Source organism: Chaetura pelagica, unplaced genomic scaffold (genome assembly GCF_000747805.2).
Source record: "Chaetura pelagica isolate M959 unplaced genomic scaffold, ChaPel_1.0 scaffold40, whole genome shotgun sequence".
In the NCBI taxonomy this organism is placed as follows: domain Eukaryota; kingdom Metazoa; phylum Chordata; class Aves; order Apodiformes; family Apodidae; genus Chaetura; species Chaetura pelagica.
In genome coordinates, this window is record NW_009952160.1 from 923,976 (window position 1) to 940,341 (window position 16,366).

General features: G+C 37.1%; 1 protein-coding gene across 1 annotated transcript in view; it reads right to left on the reverse strand.

Moving 5' to 3' along the window:
• The window catches only part of ADAMTS19 (ADAM metallopeptidase with thrombospondin type 1 motif, 19), a 128,517-nt gene that overhangs the window by 13,504 nt on the left and 98,647 nt on the right, over positions 1 to 16,366 (reverse strand). The window contains exons 18-21 of the mRNA XM_010007225.1: positions 15,957 to 16,110; positions 11,542 to 11,677; positions 9,242 to 9,446; positions 7,224 to 7,376 (exon numbers count right to left, since the gene is read on the reverse strand). Coding sequence (XP_010005527.1) covers positions 7,224 to 7,376; positions 9,242 to 9,446; positions 11,542 to 11,677; positions 15,957 to 16,110 — 648 coding nt within the window. The remainder of the gene's footprint in view (positions 1 to 7,223; positions 7,377 to 9,241; positions 9,447 to 11,541; positions 11,678 to 15,956; positions 16,111 to 16,366) is intronic.

Genomic DNA, 16,366 nt, shown 5'->3' on the forward strand with positions numbered 1-16,366 from the left:
CTCCCTTCCTGCCTCCCTCCCTCCCTCCCTCCCTCCCTCCCTGCCTGCCTGCCTGCCTGCCTGCCTGGATGTTTTTGTCACCAACAAAGAGGGGCTGATGCGGAGTGTAAAGCTTAAAGGCAGCCTTGGTTGCAGCAACCATGAAATGGTGGAGATAAGATCCTTAGGGTAGTGAGGAGCAAGCTCACTACCCTGGACTTCAAGAGAGCAGCCTTTGGCTTCTTTAGCAACATGACTGGTAGAGTACCATGTGATAAAGCCCTGAAGGAGCCCAGGAAAGCTGGTTAATATTCAAGGATCACATCTTCCAAGCTGAGGAGCATTGCATACCAACAAACAAGGGCATGTAGTGATAGGGTGATGGGTAATGATTTTAAGCTGAAAGAGGGTAGACTTAGGTTAGATATTAAGAAGAAATTCTTCACTATGAGGGTGGTGGGGCACTGGAATAGGTTGCTCAGGGAGGTTGTGGATGCCCCCTCCCTGGAGGTGTTCGAGACCAGCTTGGATGGGGCCTGGAGCAACCTGGCCTAGTGGAAGGCATCTCTGCTCATGCAGGGGGGTTGGAACTAGATGATCTTTAAGGTGCCTTCCAACCCAAATCAGTCTATGATCCTATGAAAGAGGAAGTAAAGTGGGCGCACCAGAAAACCTGCATGGATAAATTCCTGCAGCAATTCAAACAGAAAAAGGAAGCCTATAGAGAGTGGAAGCAAGGACAGGTAGCCTGGGACAAGTACAAAGATGAGCTCTTCTGAGCTCTTGTGCTCTTCTGAACATGTGAAGAGTGGCATTCCTCAGGGGCTGATACTGGGAATGGGGCTGATACTGGGACCGGGGTTGTTTAACGTCTTAGTCAGTGACATTAAGAATAGGACTGAGAGCACCCTCAGCAAGTATGCCAATGAAACAAAGCTTTGTGGTATGGTCAACATACTGAAGGGAAGGTATGACAACCAGAGGGACTTTTACAGGCTTTCCAGCCACTTGTCCTGAAGTATGTAGTGTTACCTGGGGTTGCTGTGACCAAAATGCAGGACTCGACACTTGGCCTTGTTAAAACCCCAGGCAATTGGCCTCAGCCCATTGTGTCAACATTTCTTGTAACCAGATGATCTTCAAGGTCCCTTCCAACCCAAACCATTATACGATTCTATGATATTTGAAACTCAGGTTCAGTTCCCCAACTTCTTTATTGGATGAACCGATAAAACACAGTCATACACTTCATTATTTAAAAGCCTTGATTGTCCCAATGAAATCAGTTTGTTAGGACAGTTGGACTTACTAATTTATTTATGTAGCCTGCTTAAAGAAGTACTAGTGGGAAGAGACTATTATCAGGGTCATAGAATGCTGATGCTGCAATGTACTTTTTACCAACCTATGCAAGGAAGGGTAGAAGACCCCTCAATTTTGAAGTGAAAATTTCTTGAAAGTCTAAAGAGTTTTCTAATGTGCTACATGGGATAGATTTGGATTCCTCTGGAACCAGAAAAAGAGCAAAAGGTAAGCATAGTTTTTTTTCTGGTGGGTTCTTTATCCAACTTTATACTGACTTAAAAGCTTTCATCATTAAGGTTTTCCTTTCCTCCACAAATAGAAATCCAGTTATGATATTATAATTTAAAAACTAACAACAATCTGCTAAGATAAAGGCTTCTGAAAACTTCACAGTGAAGACTAAACTTCATCATTAAACTGCAAAAGTTCCATATATGACTGTCTGGAGTCCTAATCTATAAAAAACCCAGACTATTACAGCCCCTCATTTACCCTGACATCAAGGAAGGTAACAGCATTGTTCTCTCATCAGTAATGATCTTTTGCCCATTTCAAAGCAAAAAAGCATGGAACATGTTTCAAGCATTGATCTTTGTAAAGTTAGGTTAATGGTTGGTAGAGTTAGGCTATAGTTGGACTAGATAATCTGAAAGGGCTTTTCCAACAAATTTCCAAAACAATTCTGTCATTCTGTGATTCTGAAGTACTTATGGCAAGATTAGTTAAGGAACCCTAGAGATTAAGCATAGGTCTATGAACAACAGACTGAAACTGCACAGATATAGCAGAAAATTAATCTTTCTTACAGTATTTAAGAATATGTAATATTGCCTGTAATTCTTTGAAACTGGTAAATTAATAATGTTAGTAGCGATTCTGATTCTGTCTTGCCTGTCAAAAACACAGACTACACTTTGAAAATTTTTTTCAAAGTACATTTTAAAGAATAAATTATAACTATATTTTTAAAGTATTTTCTGCTAGTGACTAGTTACCAGCTATTAGAACACTGCAGAAAGTGAGAATCACATAGATTAAAACAAAAAATAGACAATAATAAATAATTTTTTGAAAAAATGAGGACTTAATAGAAAATCAGGTTTATTGCAATAATGCACATCTGAAGTAGTATTATCTAAGCTAACTGCATGAAAGATAAGATAAAAATATGTATAAAAGAAAAAGCTTTCCAAAAACAACAACAAAATAAATTAGATTCCACAAGAGCAGAAGGATTACATGAATTCTAGAAGAACCCAAGTGAACCAGCTAGATGATTTACACATTGGCAGATGATACAATCAGGGATGCTGAGGAAAACATTTGGAAAGAGAGAGAAATTATCTTAGAGATGGAGATACTTCAGGTGAAAGAATGCATACTGGGCTCAGTCTCAGCACTGGACCGAGTAACTGAATTATCCTGTATACACTGAAAGCTTTGGAATAATTTGTCAGCTATCAGAGAAAATATCTAGGCAATATCATGAAGAGAATAATGAAACTATTTTCCCAGAGTGTATTATTAAGTAAAAGTATGAAAGAATATTAAGACAGAAATTAGAATAGTGAACATACAGAAAAAGCCTATGATGAAAAGATTTTAAAAGTATGTGGTTCAAAATGTCAGGGGCTGGTATTCTCCTCCATACTGTGGGACCAGCCAGGGAAAGTTAGAAAAACTGCAGTTTTCCACTTTGTATACTGAGATAGTCTAACAATGTTGACTTAGGCATACAATAAGTTATTACAGCTGGAGAGCCTTACATAGAATGGGCTGTACCTAGACACAATATGCTAATTTCAGTTAAGTGAAATTCTGAGAAGATAAAACAAAAGTTGCTGATATTGTTTGTCTTGTCCCCCACCTTGCCATCCAATGTTACTCCTAATTTCATTAGCTCCTTTTCCACTTACTTACTTGTAAAGTTATGTGATGGTATTTTTTGCACATAAATCCAGCATAGCTCCTTGGGACACTGAAGCTCTGATGATCTGCAGCCTGCTAGTACATCTATGAAGTTCTACATTGCAATCGTTTTGTAGTAGAATGCTAAAGGTTTCTCTGGTAAAGTACCATTTATCTGCCTGCTACATTGTGCATCACCCTTCCAGAAGACACATTGCTCAAAGATCCCAGAAGCCCTCAACAAAAATTGGTAGGCATTTGTGGAACAGCTCACGGCGCAGACCTGGATATAGGTCATCACTCCTGTTCAGCATTCCCAATAAAGTTTTTTATTGGTTTAAACCTATGTTTATAAGCATATGTGTGCATTTGTAAGTCCCCTGCAGCAGTAATGTCTGGCCTGATGCTATAAGGCTCTTGACCAGAAAAATTTGGGAATTGGTATTCAGCCTGATACAGAATGCACTACAATGGCTTAGAAGACAGTGGTGGTGGCAAAGGAGGTGATGGGAAGCTGCTACTGATATCCTCTGTGGCTTCTGCCTTTGTAGGTGTAAGACACATCTGCTAGGTGTGAACTTATATCCCTTTCCTGGCCTTGTTTGCTCCAATAGCTCACAATGTCCAAATGTTGAAAGAGCATTGAGCAAGCCTCAACACAAGTGAGTTCCTGCTGTCTTCTCTGTAGTAGAAACACTTAACATTTATTCAAAGGCATTCTAATTGTACTTCTAGCTCTACAGCTAAGGTGTTTGGGTTTGTTTGGTTTGGTTTTTGGGTTTCTTTTTCAGTTTTTTATTTGGTTTCATTTTTCTAATTCTAGTTTTCTAGTTTCAAATGGAATTATTTTTCCCTTGAGTTTAACTCTGAACTACTTTTTAAAATATTAGATCCAGTATCAAAGTTTAATGTTGCAACACAAATGTACATGTATGATTTTCTCTTTGTGAAGATGTTCAGTAAATGCCATCATGTTTAATATTTTAACCAAACTTTCTCCCTAAAGCCATACCTTTGTATTACTCTACATTTTTAGGAGGCTTTTCATCTAGTTAGTCCAAAAAAAGCCGATCAAAGAACCTTTCCAGCTGATAGTATCTTGTTTGACCAATCAAGTTCTCAGGAAAGCATTTCAGCTTTATTTTTGGGAGCTGAAGCAATTTTTAATTTTAAAGAATACTTGAAAAATATTCTTACCATTCTATATATATATATTCCCCATTGTGTATAGTCAAAGATGATTTTAAAACTTACATAATTTGTCTTCTCTAGAGAGATACTTTATATTTCTTCACATCTTACAAATGACTACCCTTAAATTCTATGCTATTGCCCATTCTTACAATCCTATTATCCCCTGCTAAATCTGTCCAAAAGTTTCTGGTATCATACCATATAAAATTTAAGTTTGTAATTATTATTTTAAAAATCCAGTCTTCAATTATTCTCCTTTCCAAAATTCATCAAAAAATTAATCATTTATTCCACCAGTGTTCTGAAGATTCAGTGACCTTTCCTCATTTGAAGGTAACTTTTACACTGCTAAGTATGTTACTTAAAGGAAGGCACTCACTGGGAAAAGAGTGTAATAGGTAATGTTGCTAGGTAACGTCCAAATGCTCAGTTTGAACCTTTACTCTTTACTTAATCATCATACTAATTTTCTTCATGAGGGAAGGTTCAGACCCCAAGTGTTGTTAAGAACAACTGTGTTTAGTGTGCTGAGACACCCTGCCAACTTAAGAGCAATTATGGAGCATAATGCTGCATATATAGCACACTTTTATACAGCACACTTCTAAATTAAGTCAGAGTTTTAGAAGGATGGATGTCTTTGGTGACCTAATGGAGCTTACAATTTTGGTAAAATTGTCTTTGATCTTGGTATTAATGTTAAAATATTGAGCAGAAGAATAATTTGATCTCTGTATGACTGTACCCTCTAAAACAAATTAACTCCATTACAGCATTACTATGATTATTAAGAATGTTTTTTTTACAGTAATAGTGCAATTTAAGCTTCATTTAAAATTATGAATTAGGAGTTCAAGGACAGCAGCATAGCCAATAACGATCACATTAAGCCTCTTGTTTCAATGTGTGAGAAGCGTCACTTAAATTTTTCAAGCCAAGCCGTGGCATTAGCTTGGGGAAACTTGGCTCTGCTCAAAAGAACAGCCTTCTGGCAATGTCAGGAGCAACTCTAAAGAGTAAAAACAGTGAACACAGAAGGCTGCACTGAATCTCCGAGTTATAAACAAACAGTGAGCAAAGTTCAACATTTATCTGAGCTTTCCATTTGTTTCCCCCATTGCAGACCTATGTACACTCCATGTTGCTATGTACCTTAGCAATGGAACAGAATAGTAATGGGGAAAAAAAAAGACTCCAAGTATACAAGTATATTTTCAACTGAACTCACATCTGTGTAGAGAAATTGAAGTATCTATTTTTTTAACAAATATTGGAAAATCTCAGCTGCACAAGTCACAGTCAAGCTGCATGTTAACCATGAAAAACATTTTGTCAATTCCATATGAAGTATTTCCTCATGTCCTAATTTTGAAGTTCAAAGTATGATTTAGGTGAATGTTACAGCTTTGACTGTAGAAGGAAAGCAGAACATACAAGATATCAGTAGATTTTAAACAGGAAGAAGTAAGTTCTTTATACATTAATCTATAGCATGGATGTTTGTGAAAAGTACTGAATTAGAGAATAAAGCTCTTCTTTTCTCCAGAGGGCACTGGCAACACAGTGTAACTGTCTGAGCATCCCCACGTAGCTTCAGCAACCCCAATGTGAATGACTGATTCAGCTAAGAAAGGAGATGGCAATTTCTCCATAGGCTACTCCCTGCTGGCACTAGTGCTAAATTATGCAGGGTTTTACTGTTCTGTGGGATGGAAATGCAAATACTAAACTTTATTGCCAAACACATCTTTTTGTAAAAGTAACCCTGTTACTGAAGGTTGGTTGCTTCTGTTGTTTAAAAAAATAATGGTTTTGCTACTTTGTACTTTTGAAGTAACTAAGGTAAGGGGAGTTTTCTTCTGGATTTTCCAAAATATTTCCAAATATATTAAATGATCACCAATATATATATTAAAAGAATAATTTGATACTATTCTTTGCCCTTTAAATGTGAAAAAGTAAAGAAAATGTAAGAAATAGTAATGTGATAGTCACAATTTGTACCCCCAAAATGGGAGCTTTGAAGCAGAATTCTGCGAAACACTAGTTTGCCCGCAGAATACTTGCAGCTAATTTTTGGAAGGCTGTCTGGTCATACACTGCTGGCTTTAGTCCTTGTTTCCAGCTGTTACATCACATAAAAGACAACTAAAAATAGATTAAATACTTCTCCATACAAGCACATTAAAAATTGCTGCAATAATGTTCGGCACTGAAAGTAGAAGTGTTGTGTGCAAAGTTATGAAGAGAAGTAAGAGGGAAAAAAGATTACAATCTTGCTGCTACAGTGTGGTCTGTAATACAGCAAGAGAAAACCTAGAATTTGAGTGTTTCAGCATGTTTTTATATATTCTAAACTGTATCAGATGTAGAAGGTTCCAATCCAGTAACACACTCAATCACAGATCTGTCCCATATTTTCTGCTACAGTTTGGCCTATGCTTACGTATTTCACTGAAATCAAAACCCAGATGCCAAGGAAATAATGTACTACAGCAAGTGTTCAAATATAGACAGTAATAGATGCTTTGTAGATATTAAATGGGCTATGTGGAAATTTAACAAGCTATAGGTGCTTCCTTTTAAGGCTGGAGGGTATAACTTACTGGAAACAAATTTAAAAGATGTGTAAACACTGTGAAATGTGCATACTGTGAGATTGGAGTGAGCTGCAGTTTCTGGAGTCGTTTGCCTGCCTACTTAGGAACAGTAAACTTATACCAGATTTACCTGATACTGAAGATTCATCTCATCCTTTCTAATTTTTATTTGTACTGTGGTCTCAGTGTCACTACAAAACATATAATGCTGTGGGACACTAGACAAGGATGCCTTACCTTAGACCAGTCTCCCATTCTCCAGATGTAACATTTGGAATAGTCCTCACAGTCCTCTGCTTCTTTAGGTCTTGTAGACACAACACATTTCTTGCGAGGATTCGTGCACCTCACAGTCCGATGCCGTATTCCCTTACCACACTTCACAGAGCACTGTTAGAAAAAGATGTTTTTCAGGTTTCTAAAAAAATAAAGAGTTGCCCATTTCACTCCCTTCTAAAGACCTCTTCCAGGCTAACAAATATCTCAAGACTTTCTGACTTCCAATCTTCAATTGCATAGACACTGGATTTGTTCAAAACTACCAAATGAACCAAAATGTCTTATGTGGAAGAATGATAATTGCTGCATTTTCAGCTAAAAAGATGTAATTAGATAAAAAATCTAACTGGATTACGGAAGAACTAAGCTTTTTGACAAGAAAACATTTGAAAAGTCATGATGAAGTGAATGCAGTGTTATACTGAATATATTAGGCAATCTTTGCTCTACAAATGAAAGAAAATACAATTAATTAAATTCTAAATAATGTTGATAAGAGTAAGAATAAGGTTATGGACTAACTTCAGAAAAACTCTCTAGTGTCTAATAGACCTTTTTTGGAGGGAAAAAAGTTAAAATGTGTAAGTAATAATTCTAAAATTACACAAGAATACAGACTGTATTTGAAAACTCAAATTCAGTGTATATACAGCATTTGAAAACTCCTATTTCACAGAAGGCCTTAATCTATGTTTTCTTGCACCATTCCCATGTACACTGCCAGAATTATGCCATTTCCTTTTCAAAATGTTATCATCTCGCTGCTTGCAGCTAAAAACACTCCTGAGCCAAGCTGATTATAACTGCAGCAATGGTTGACTTGAAATATAATAGCGATAGTAGGAATGGTCTTAGGAAACACTCCACTTTTCAAACCACATTTGTTACTTCCAACAAAAAACATGCACACTTATTCTTCATCTATCAAGAAAAACAAACCAGCTAAACAATTCTTGCACCTTTGTTAATGACTACCTCTCACAGCTAGCCCTTGCATTGCAAAGCTCCGTGTATCAAACCAGGAACTGCTGTTATTTTCTTCTCTTATCTCTGCTTTAGCATCTGCTTTTCATCTTTGAAAATATTCCCTATGTCTTAGCTCACTTCCTTAGGGATCAAGGGGGACTACTAAGCAAGGAAGCCCAGAGAAGGGACTGCACACACATTCAGAAGCTGCTATTTGTATTTTGAAACTGGTGGAACCCATAAGCACAGCTTCTGGTATACAAGGCAATCAGAATTGCCTTTGCTCTTCCAGTGGAGGGAGAAGCTTCACAAAACCTTTTCAGCTTGTCCAGATGGCAATGATAACAATACCCTTCTTCTCCACAGCCAATTACTTTGGTGCAGCTTTTTAGAAGACAGACAAATGGACATGTACACTAAAGTATCTTAATTTAATACAGCTTTTTTTACTAATAATTACGTATTACAGCAATGCTTCAGAATGCAAATTATGCAAAATTGTGTTACTTAAAAGCCCTTTTGATCACTGCTTCTGCTGTTCTTGGAAAAAAAAGAGGTTAGAAGAGAAAGAAAGCAAAGAAAATTTCTTTTGCTAGCAGCTCCTCGCATAGCCTCTCTGAAGCAGAATGGAAGCAACCATGCTTATCAACATGCCATGGTACAAAAGAATGTCAGAGATGCTCCTACTCGTAACCCAAGGTCTGGTAGCTGATAAATAATGGCCTTAATTCCATTTGCACCTTGTTACCCACTACTAGAGTCAAGACAGACTTGATTACACATGCTTTAAAATTGGCCAAAAGAAACTGTTCCAGGACATTAACTAGGTAAAATGTAAGTTCTACACAGCTGGTTTTCCTGGTCCCTGATTCCTTTGCCAAATCACTGTACAAAACCCGTGAAAATCATTAGGCTGAACTGCACCATTTGCTGCTGAAAAAATAATATTCCCAGAAAACAATAAGGCATCAATAATCACTATGGACTATTAGTATAAATAAATGCAGCACCTCGGACCAGACTCCTGCCTCCCACACAGTCATGCAGTCCTGGCCTTCACAGCGCTGTGCAAAAGTGGGCTTTGGCCCAGAGCAATCCCTCTCCCTAGCTCTGATCAGGGTCCCATTTCTGAGCTGCTGTGTGCAGGCTACTTGTCTGTTCTGAGTTCCTTTTCCACATGTCCTTGAGCATGGAGTCCATTCTGTCATCATCCATCTGCAAAGAGATACAAGCAATGCAGTAACAAGATATCAGGAAAACTCAAAAATTAACATTTTAAAGATGAAAGATCACTGATCAGCTTGTTGGTTATTCTGTATCTATACAACCATCTACAAGTCAAGCGCAGGCCATGCATGTAAAGTTTAGCATTCTTTGAAAATACTCAGTTGCAAGACAGAATCACTTCTATGTGAAAGGCTTGTGCTGGAGGAAGTAGAAAAGCTCAGTCTTCATGTGCTTCAGAATCAGTCCTAACTCAGGTTGTGTGGTTTAAGGCTGCTTCAACTTGGCAGAGCCCCCATATCTGGACACCAATCGTTCTAGAACATCATTTCCCCAAAAAGTTTTGTAGCTCTAGACTATGGTCATGTGCCCTGAAATATAAAACAGCTCTGGCACTGATGAAGTGCACTAGTGCAATACAGAAGACTTAGATTGCAAGGGACAGTTTTCAGGAAATTGAGAATTAACAAAACTTTCAAGCTTCTTTCACACATTTGTTGTAGGAAAACAAAACATTGAACTATGCCTTCCTTCTCATCAGTCCAGAGGCTCAATTTGCAAATCACAGCCTGTGAAGATAATGCGATAGAGTTCAAGATACTTCTGCAAGTGACAATATCAAACAACTAGTTATGCAAGGATATGCTCCATTTATGTTTATGTTTAAAGCTAAGAATATTTGTTTTGTAATAATCACTAACACTGTATTAAGTACTAGATATATGTTGACGATCATTTCTTAGCACAGCATCTCTGAGTATCAATTAGCAACATTTAAAATGTTACATTTAATAAGATTGAAAAAGTACAGAACATTGAAAATGTATAGTTGACAATGCTTCAGAAAAAGATCAGACAACTCTACTTCTACCCATTAAGTGAACAGTAACGCAAATAAAATAAAATAAAATAAAATAAAATAAAATAATAAAATAAAGATCTGCTCAAGTATGCTTATAATGAAATGCAAATAATCCTTTCAAAGTGTAATGCCCTACTGTGGGGAAGTTCAAACCTCAGTGGTCTGATCTTACTTAAAATGTGTCATACCTTGCATTTTATCAATATCAGTATTTCATCCTTTCTAAGAAAGCTATGACCTCTAGCTCATTTTACATGCTTTCTTCAACAATATTTGCCTTTTATTTACTTTGTGTGGTTTTCTTTAAAAATACCATGTATCTCTCCTCCAGATGACTGCAAAAGACCTACCTCAGTGCCTACTCCTGGGGACACTAGACAGCTACCGCTAGCTGCTCGCCGCTCCACTGAAAGATGGCAGACACTCCAAACAAGTCCACACAATACTTGGGGACTTTCTTAGCTGCCATTTGGAAGCAGGATGGCAAACTGTGAAATGAATCACCATGCCAGCCTGGCCAACCAGTGCATGGAGTAGGCTGCCAGCTTGGCTGCAGAGAGATCAAGTAAGGTGGGCATTGCAGGGCATAGGCTGCATACTGCAGCTGCCTCCTGGGGTGAAATTCAGAGAAAAAAGCTCCTTCTCCTTTTTCCAGCATTCCATCACCAGAGTCTAGTTCTGCCTTTCAATCCACATACAAAGTGATGAAGGGAGAAGGAAAAGAACAGTGAGGGAGAGACTCTATACTTCAAGTTGCATCAATGTAGAAAACCTGACAAGTACTTACTTATTTGCTTATTTATTTGCTTACTTACTATTTAGTGCACCCAGAGCTTACTCAGAGCTTTTAAAGATGTGAAGCCTTGATTGAACAAAACACTAAAATATATCACTAATTAAAAGCATGGGATTAAATCCATGTTTATATAAACAGCATTTAAATTTCAATTTCATAATACACATCAGTCTGTGAGAACACTTCCTGAAGAAAGTAATGATCTGCTTTACTGAATAAGAATTTATTTAAACATGTGCTTAAGGGCACTCTTTTAGTAAAACACATGAGAAACAACAGCCAGTGTTTCTGTTTTTCCTATATTTTTAATTATAATCTTTGGATGGATGTATTTACTGCATATCCCTTGCCAGTGGCAGTCATCTCTCTTAGTTGCTAAGATTTTTACATCTAGATACTAGAGTGTAGTTCAACCAAGTCACTATTACCTGGTCTGGCATGGCTGCTCATTGCACTTGCGTATCTGTGGTTCAGGTTTTGTTAAATGTTTGCACCTCTTATTGTCCACAAGACTGACATTCTTGTTCACAATCTTTGTGCAAGAGACTGTTGTCTTTCTTTTACCTAGTAAAAAAAAAAAAAAGGCAAAAAAAAAAAAAGGCAGTCATGTGGGGAAGCCAGGAATATGGAAGGACAAAGGTATCTTTATGAGATACAGCAATTTGATGTACAGTTTGGCAAAAACAACTGTAAAACCTGTATAAGAAAATCAAAGTTATCAGGGGCCTAAGAGAAACATTAGTCATAGGCCAAATCCTTAACCTCACTGGAATAATTGTTTCTTTCTCAACCACTGAGATTCCAGTGTTGAGAAATGCTTGCAGAAATATTACATAGGGAAGTGGTTTAGATGAGTGGACAGTGAAAGGAATTGAGAGTTAGCTGTGTGACAGAGCTCAGAGGGCCATGATCAGTGGTGCAGGGCCTGTAGTCAGTTGTGTTGCCCAGGGGTCAGTGCTGACTCTGGTTCAACATAAAATTATAAAATGGTTAAGGTTGGAAGGCACCTTAAAGTTCATCAGGTTCCAACCTCTCTGCTATGAGCAGGGACAGCTCACACTAGACCAGACTGCACAAAGCCTCAACCAACCCGGCCTTGAACATCTCCAGGGAAGGGCCATCCACAACCTCCCTAGGCAACCTATTTTGGTAACTTACTACCCTCGTGGCAAAGAATTTCTTCCTGATGTCTAACCTAAATCTCTCCTTTTTCAGTTTAAAATGGTTACCCCTCGTCCTACAACTACCTTCTCTGGTGAAGCCCCTTCCCAGGGGCTTTTCGTTTATCAGTGACCTAGATGAGGGGACAGAGTGTACCCTCAGAAAGCTTGCTAATCATACAAAACTAGGCAAAGTGGCTTATATGCCAGAGGGCTGTGCTGCCATCCAGTGTGACCTGAACAGGCTAGACATTTGGGAAGAGGAGAACCTGATGAAGTTCATCAAAGACAAGTGTAGAGTCCTGCACCTAGGGAGAAATAACCCCATGTATGAGTATAGGTTAAGGGTGGACCTTCTGGAAAGCAGCCATGAGAAGAAGGATATTGGAGTCCTAGTAGACAATTACTTAACTGTGAGCCAGTAATGCCAAGAAGGCAAATGGCCTGGGATGCATTATGAAGAGTTTGTCCAGCAGGTCAAGGGAGGTCATCCTCTCTCTCTATTCTGCCCTAGTGAAGCCACTTCTGTAGTTCTGTCTCTAGTTCCAGGCTCCCCAGTTCAAGTGAGACACGGAACTGCAGGAGAGATTCCAGTGGAGGGCAACAAAGATGATAGGACTGAAGCATCTCTCTTACAAGGAAGGGTTCAGAGAGCTGGGGACTGTTTAGCCTGAAGAGGAGAAGACTGAGGCGAGGAGACCTTATTAATGTCTACAAATATCTAAACTGTGGGAATAGAGGATGGAGCGAGACACTTCAGGGTAAATGGGCACAAGCTATAACACAGAAAGTTCCATCTAAACCTGAGAAAAAATTTCTTTACTGTGAGAGTGACAGAGCACTGGAACAGACTGCCCAGAGAGTTTGTGAAGTCTTCTCTGGAGACATTCAAAACCTGCCTAGGTGCAGTCTTTAGGTGTGTAGTGCTTTAGGTGATCCTGCTTTAGAAGAGGCGTAGGACTAGATGATGTCTAGAGGTGCCTTCCAAATCCAATGATTCCATATGGTTGTAAATTAATATATAAAATAAGGAAAGGAATGACATGTCATGTCCTTCTGTCTTGCTTAAGTTTAGTAGTTCTGCTTGGTTTAGCAATACACTAGCACGCATGGCCAGCACACAGCTGAAGGGAATTGGCACACACATCATTCCATAAAGAGCCTGCACTATTTCCCATGAACTAAAGAGGCAGCATAACTGACCTGATCTGTAGGGTAATAATTTAAGAAGCTGGATACTACCTGCAGAGACCTAGTGCATGCTCTGTACAGAAACCTTGCCCTTATGAGTTGGTTAGAGCCTGTTTGTCAAAGTCGGAAGCATCAGAAACCAGAATTTAAAGTAATAGTTAACACAAGCACTGACTGGAGTTATTTTATATCTATATCTATATATGTATGCGTATATATATATCTGTATGCATATATATACATACACACACACATATATACACACATATAAAAATATTATTATTTTAAAGTTATTGTTAAAGTTATTTAAAGTTATTAAATTATTGTTGCTGTTATTATTATTACGATTATAATTCTGCAGCCTAATTTTTAGGAAACCAGCAAATCCTTGAATAAAAGACTTAAAATAGCAGAAAACAAGTTCACAACCATTTGTCACTGTTGTTATATTTTAACACTGTTTCTAGCTGGATGTTAACCAGCAGGGTAAACACGGGTGCATGCATGCAGGAGTGGGGCTGACTCAACGATGCAATGTTCACCAGTGGCCAGTAATGTGCTTGCAGATGGAGCACTTGAAGTTATAAATATATATCATGTGTGTGACCACACCTGAAATGTTGCATGGTGTACATGAGAGCACTTGCAACTAATTTATGGTATACATCATTTGAAATTTTTTACAATTCTTTCTGCATTTACATATACATCTGTGTACTCATATTCTCGCACACACAAAGAAACTCTTCTGCAACACAATAGTTCACAGATGAGTTACATATATAAACATGCATGAAACCACATTGCTTCATCAATAGTTTCATTCTGACATATATCACAAGCATTTAAGCAAAACTACTGATAATTGTTATATTGATGTTAAAAATTGAATCACAAATATTTACATAAGGTACAAGCTGCAGCATTTTAATTCATTATTAATTCATATTTAACCAAGAACTAAAAGAACAGTTAAAATTATTTTATCTAAAGTAAGAAAAATCTTTCACTTATGTTTCATATTTTTTTCAGTAAAAATACCTTTCATGGAATTTTGTATTAAATCAGCTATTTTAGACAGTAACATAAAATGAAGGCAAATCACGAGAAAAATATGATAACTAAATATTACAATTAAACACTCAAATATTTATATAAGCATTATTGTAGAATAAATTACTGACATACTGCATTTTAAAACTTCTCCAGATAGGTAACTTTAGAAATATTTGGGTCAATAATGAGAGACAGGGGTAACATTCAAATTATTTTAAAAATACTTCAGGAAACTAAAAATAATGGATATTCCAAGTGAACAGGAACGCACTATTAAGGAACAGAGAATGCTACTAGCACCATGTACAAAACAACTTGGGGGAAGAAACTTTCTTACTAAACCACAAAAAACATGTTTATGAAAACTACAGTGATCTGTCATGACACTGCGATGGTTCACATAGTCAAAGGAGGTAGAACACTGTGTTCCTTACACTGTTGTTATGAGAAAGAAGTGTTTCCATGCCTTCTTATTCAATCAAAAGCTTTTAGAACTGCTGATCAGAGCAACCACAACTGTCAAGGTTGTAAGGAAGGAAGACAGGTATCAAAAATCAATATAGTATTCGCAAAGTCCACCTAATCACACAAGGTATGAACAGATGTTTATAGATTGCATTAATTAAAAAAATAAATCTTAAGTGCTTTTTCACTATTAGCTATTTAAATAACCATCTTCCAAACAGTAGTTTTAAAGGATTTTGTTTCAGCAACACTATTCACATTCCAATATTTGTTTTCATAATAGAGTTTTGTTCTTCCAAATTTACATTTTTATGGTTTATAAACCTAAACATAGGAAAAGTATCACATCAGTATACTAATATCTGATGTTGTAATATTTGTTCCATGTGTTTCTGGATCATCCTCAACTCATGTTACTAACTGTAGATATTTGTCAGACTGAGGCTCAGCTTTTCTGTACTTTACAATGTCTTTTACAGATTGTTTATCTTCCATAGTTCCAAATACAGAATGGAATGCATACAAACCTTCTGTTCTTGTTCTAGCTATTGCACTTGTATTTCTTCTTGGAAACTGTGTCCTGAATTTGCTTTTGGTAATCTAGACTTTGTTCCTGCACTACCATCTTTTACTACTTATTGTATTTTGTTTGAATCTTATCCTGAAGTTATCACTGTTCTTTTAATATAATCAGGAAGCATGAGACTGAAGTATGTTCACCATTCTATGGAATCAAACAAGCTGCAATGAGGAAATTACTATTAATATACAAGACTGACCATCAGAGTCTTAAATATTAATACACTTTGTATTTTAATTGATATATATATACATGGTGTATATACAAATCAATGTATATTGCATTCACATACATACACATATTGTGTATATACGTGCATATTGTATACACATATACTTTTTTAATATATATGTTTGTGACCATGTGTTTATATGTTCTTCTTTTATTTTACCTCCTCCACATACAGCATTACAGTCCTCCCAGCTAGAATGAGTCCACATGAATAGAGGCTCTGGTACTTTAGAGGTCTGATTCTCAGGAAGAGGATCCAGTGGGATTGTGTATTCATAATGCAGACCATAGCTCTGGTCATGGAAGAGCAGCACCTGCGTGATACAGAGAAGGAAAACCTACGTATGTACACAGACACTGTGGAAGATAAACTCTGAACTGTAAGAGATCATCTTGGAAAAAACATGCCTCCATAATGTAGGGTTATTCTTTAACTTAAATGAATTTTTTTTAGAAGTGGGCTGACTGACCTATACATATAAACAAGTGTGTGAGTATATTAATATATTATATTAATGTGTGAGTATATTAATATTATATATTTATACATATAAAATGAAAGTGGATATA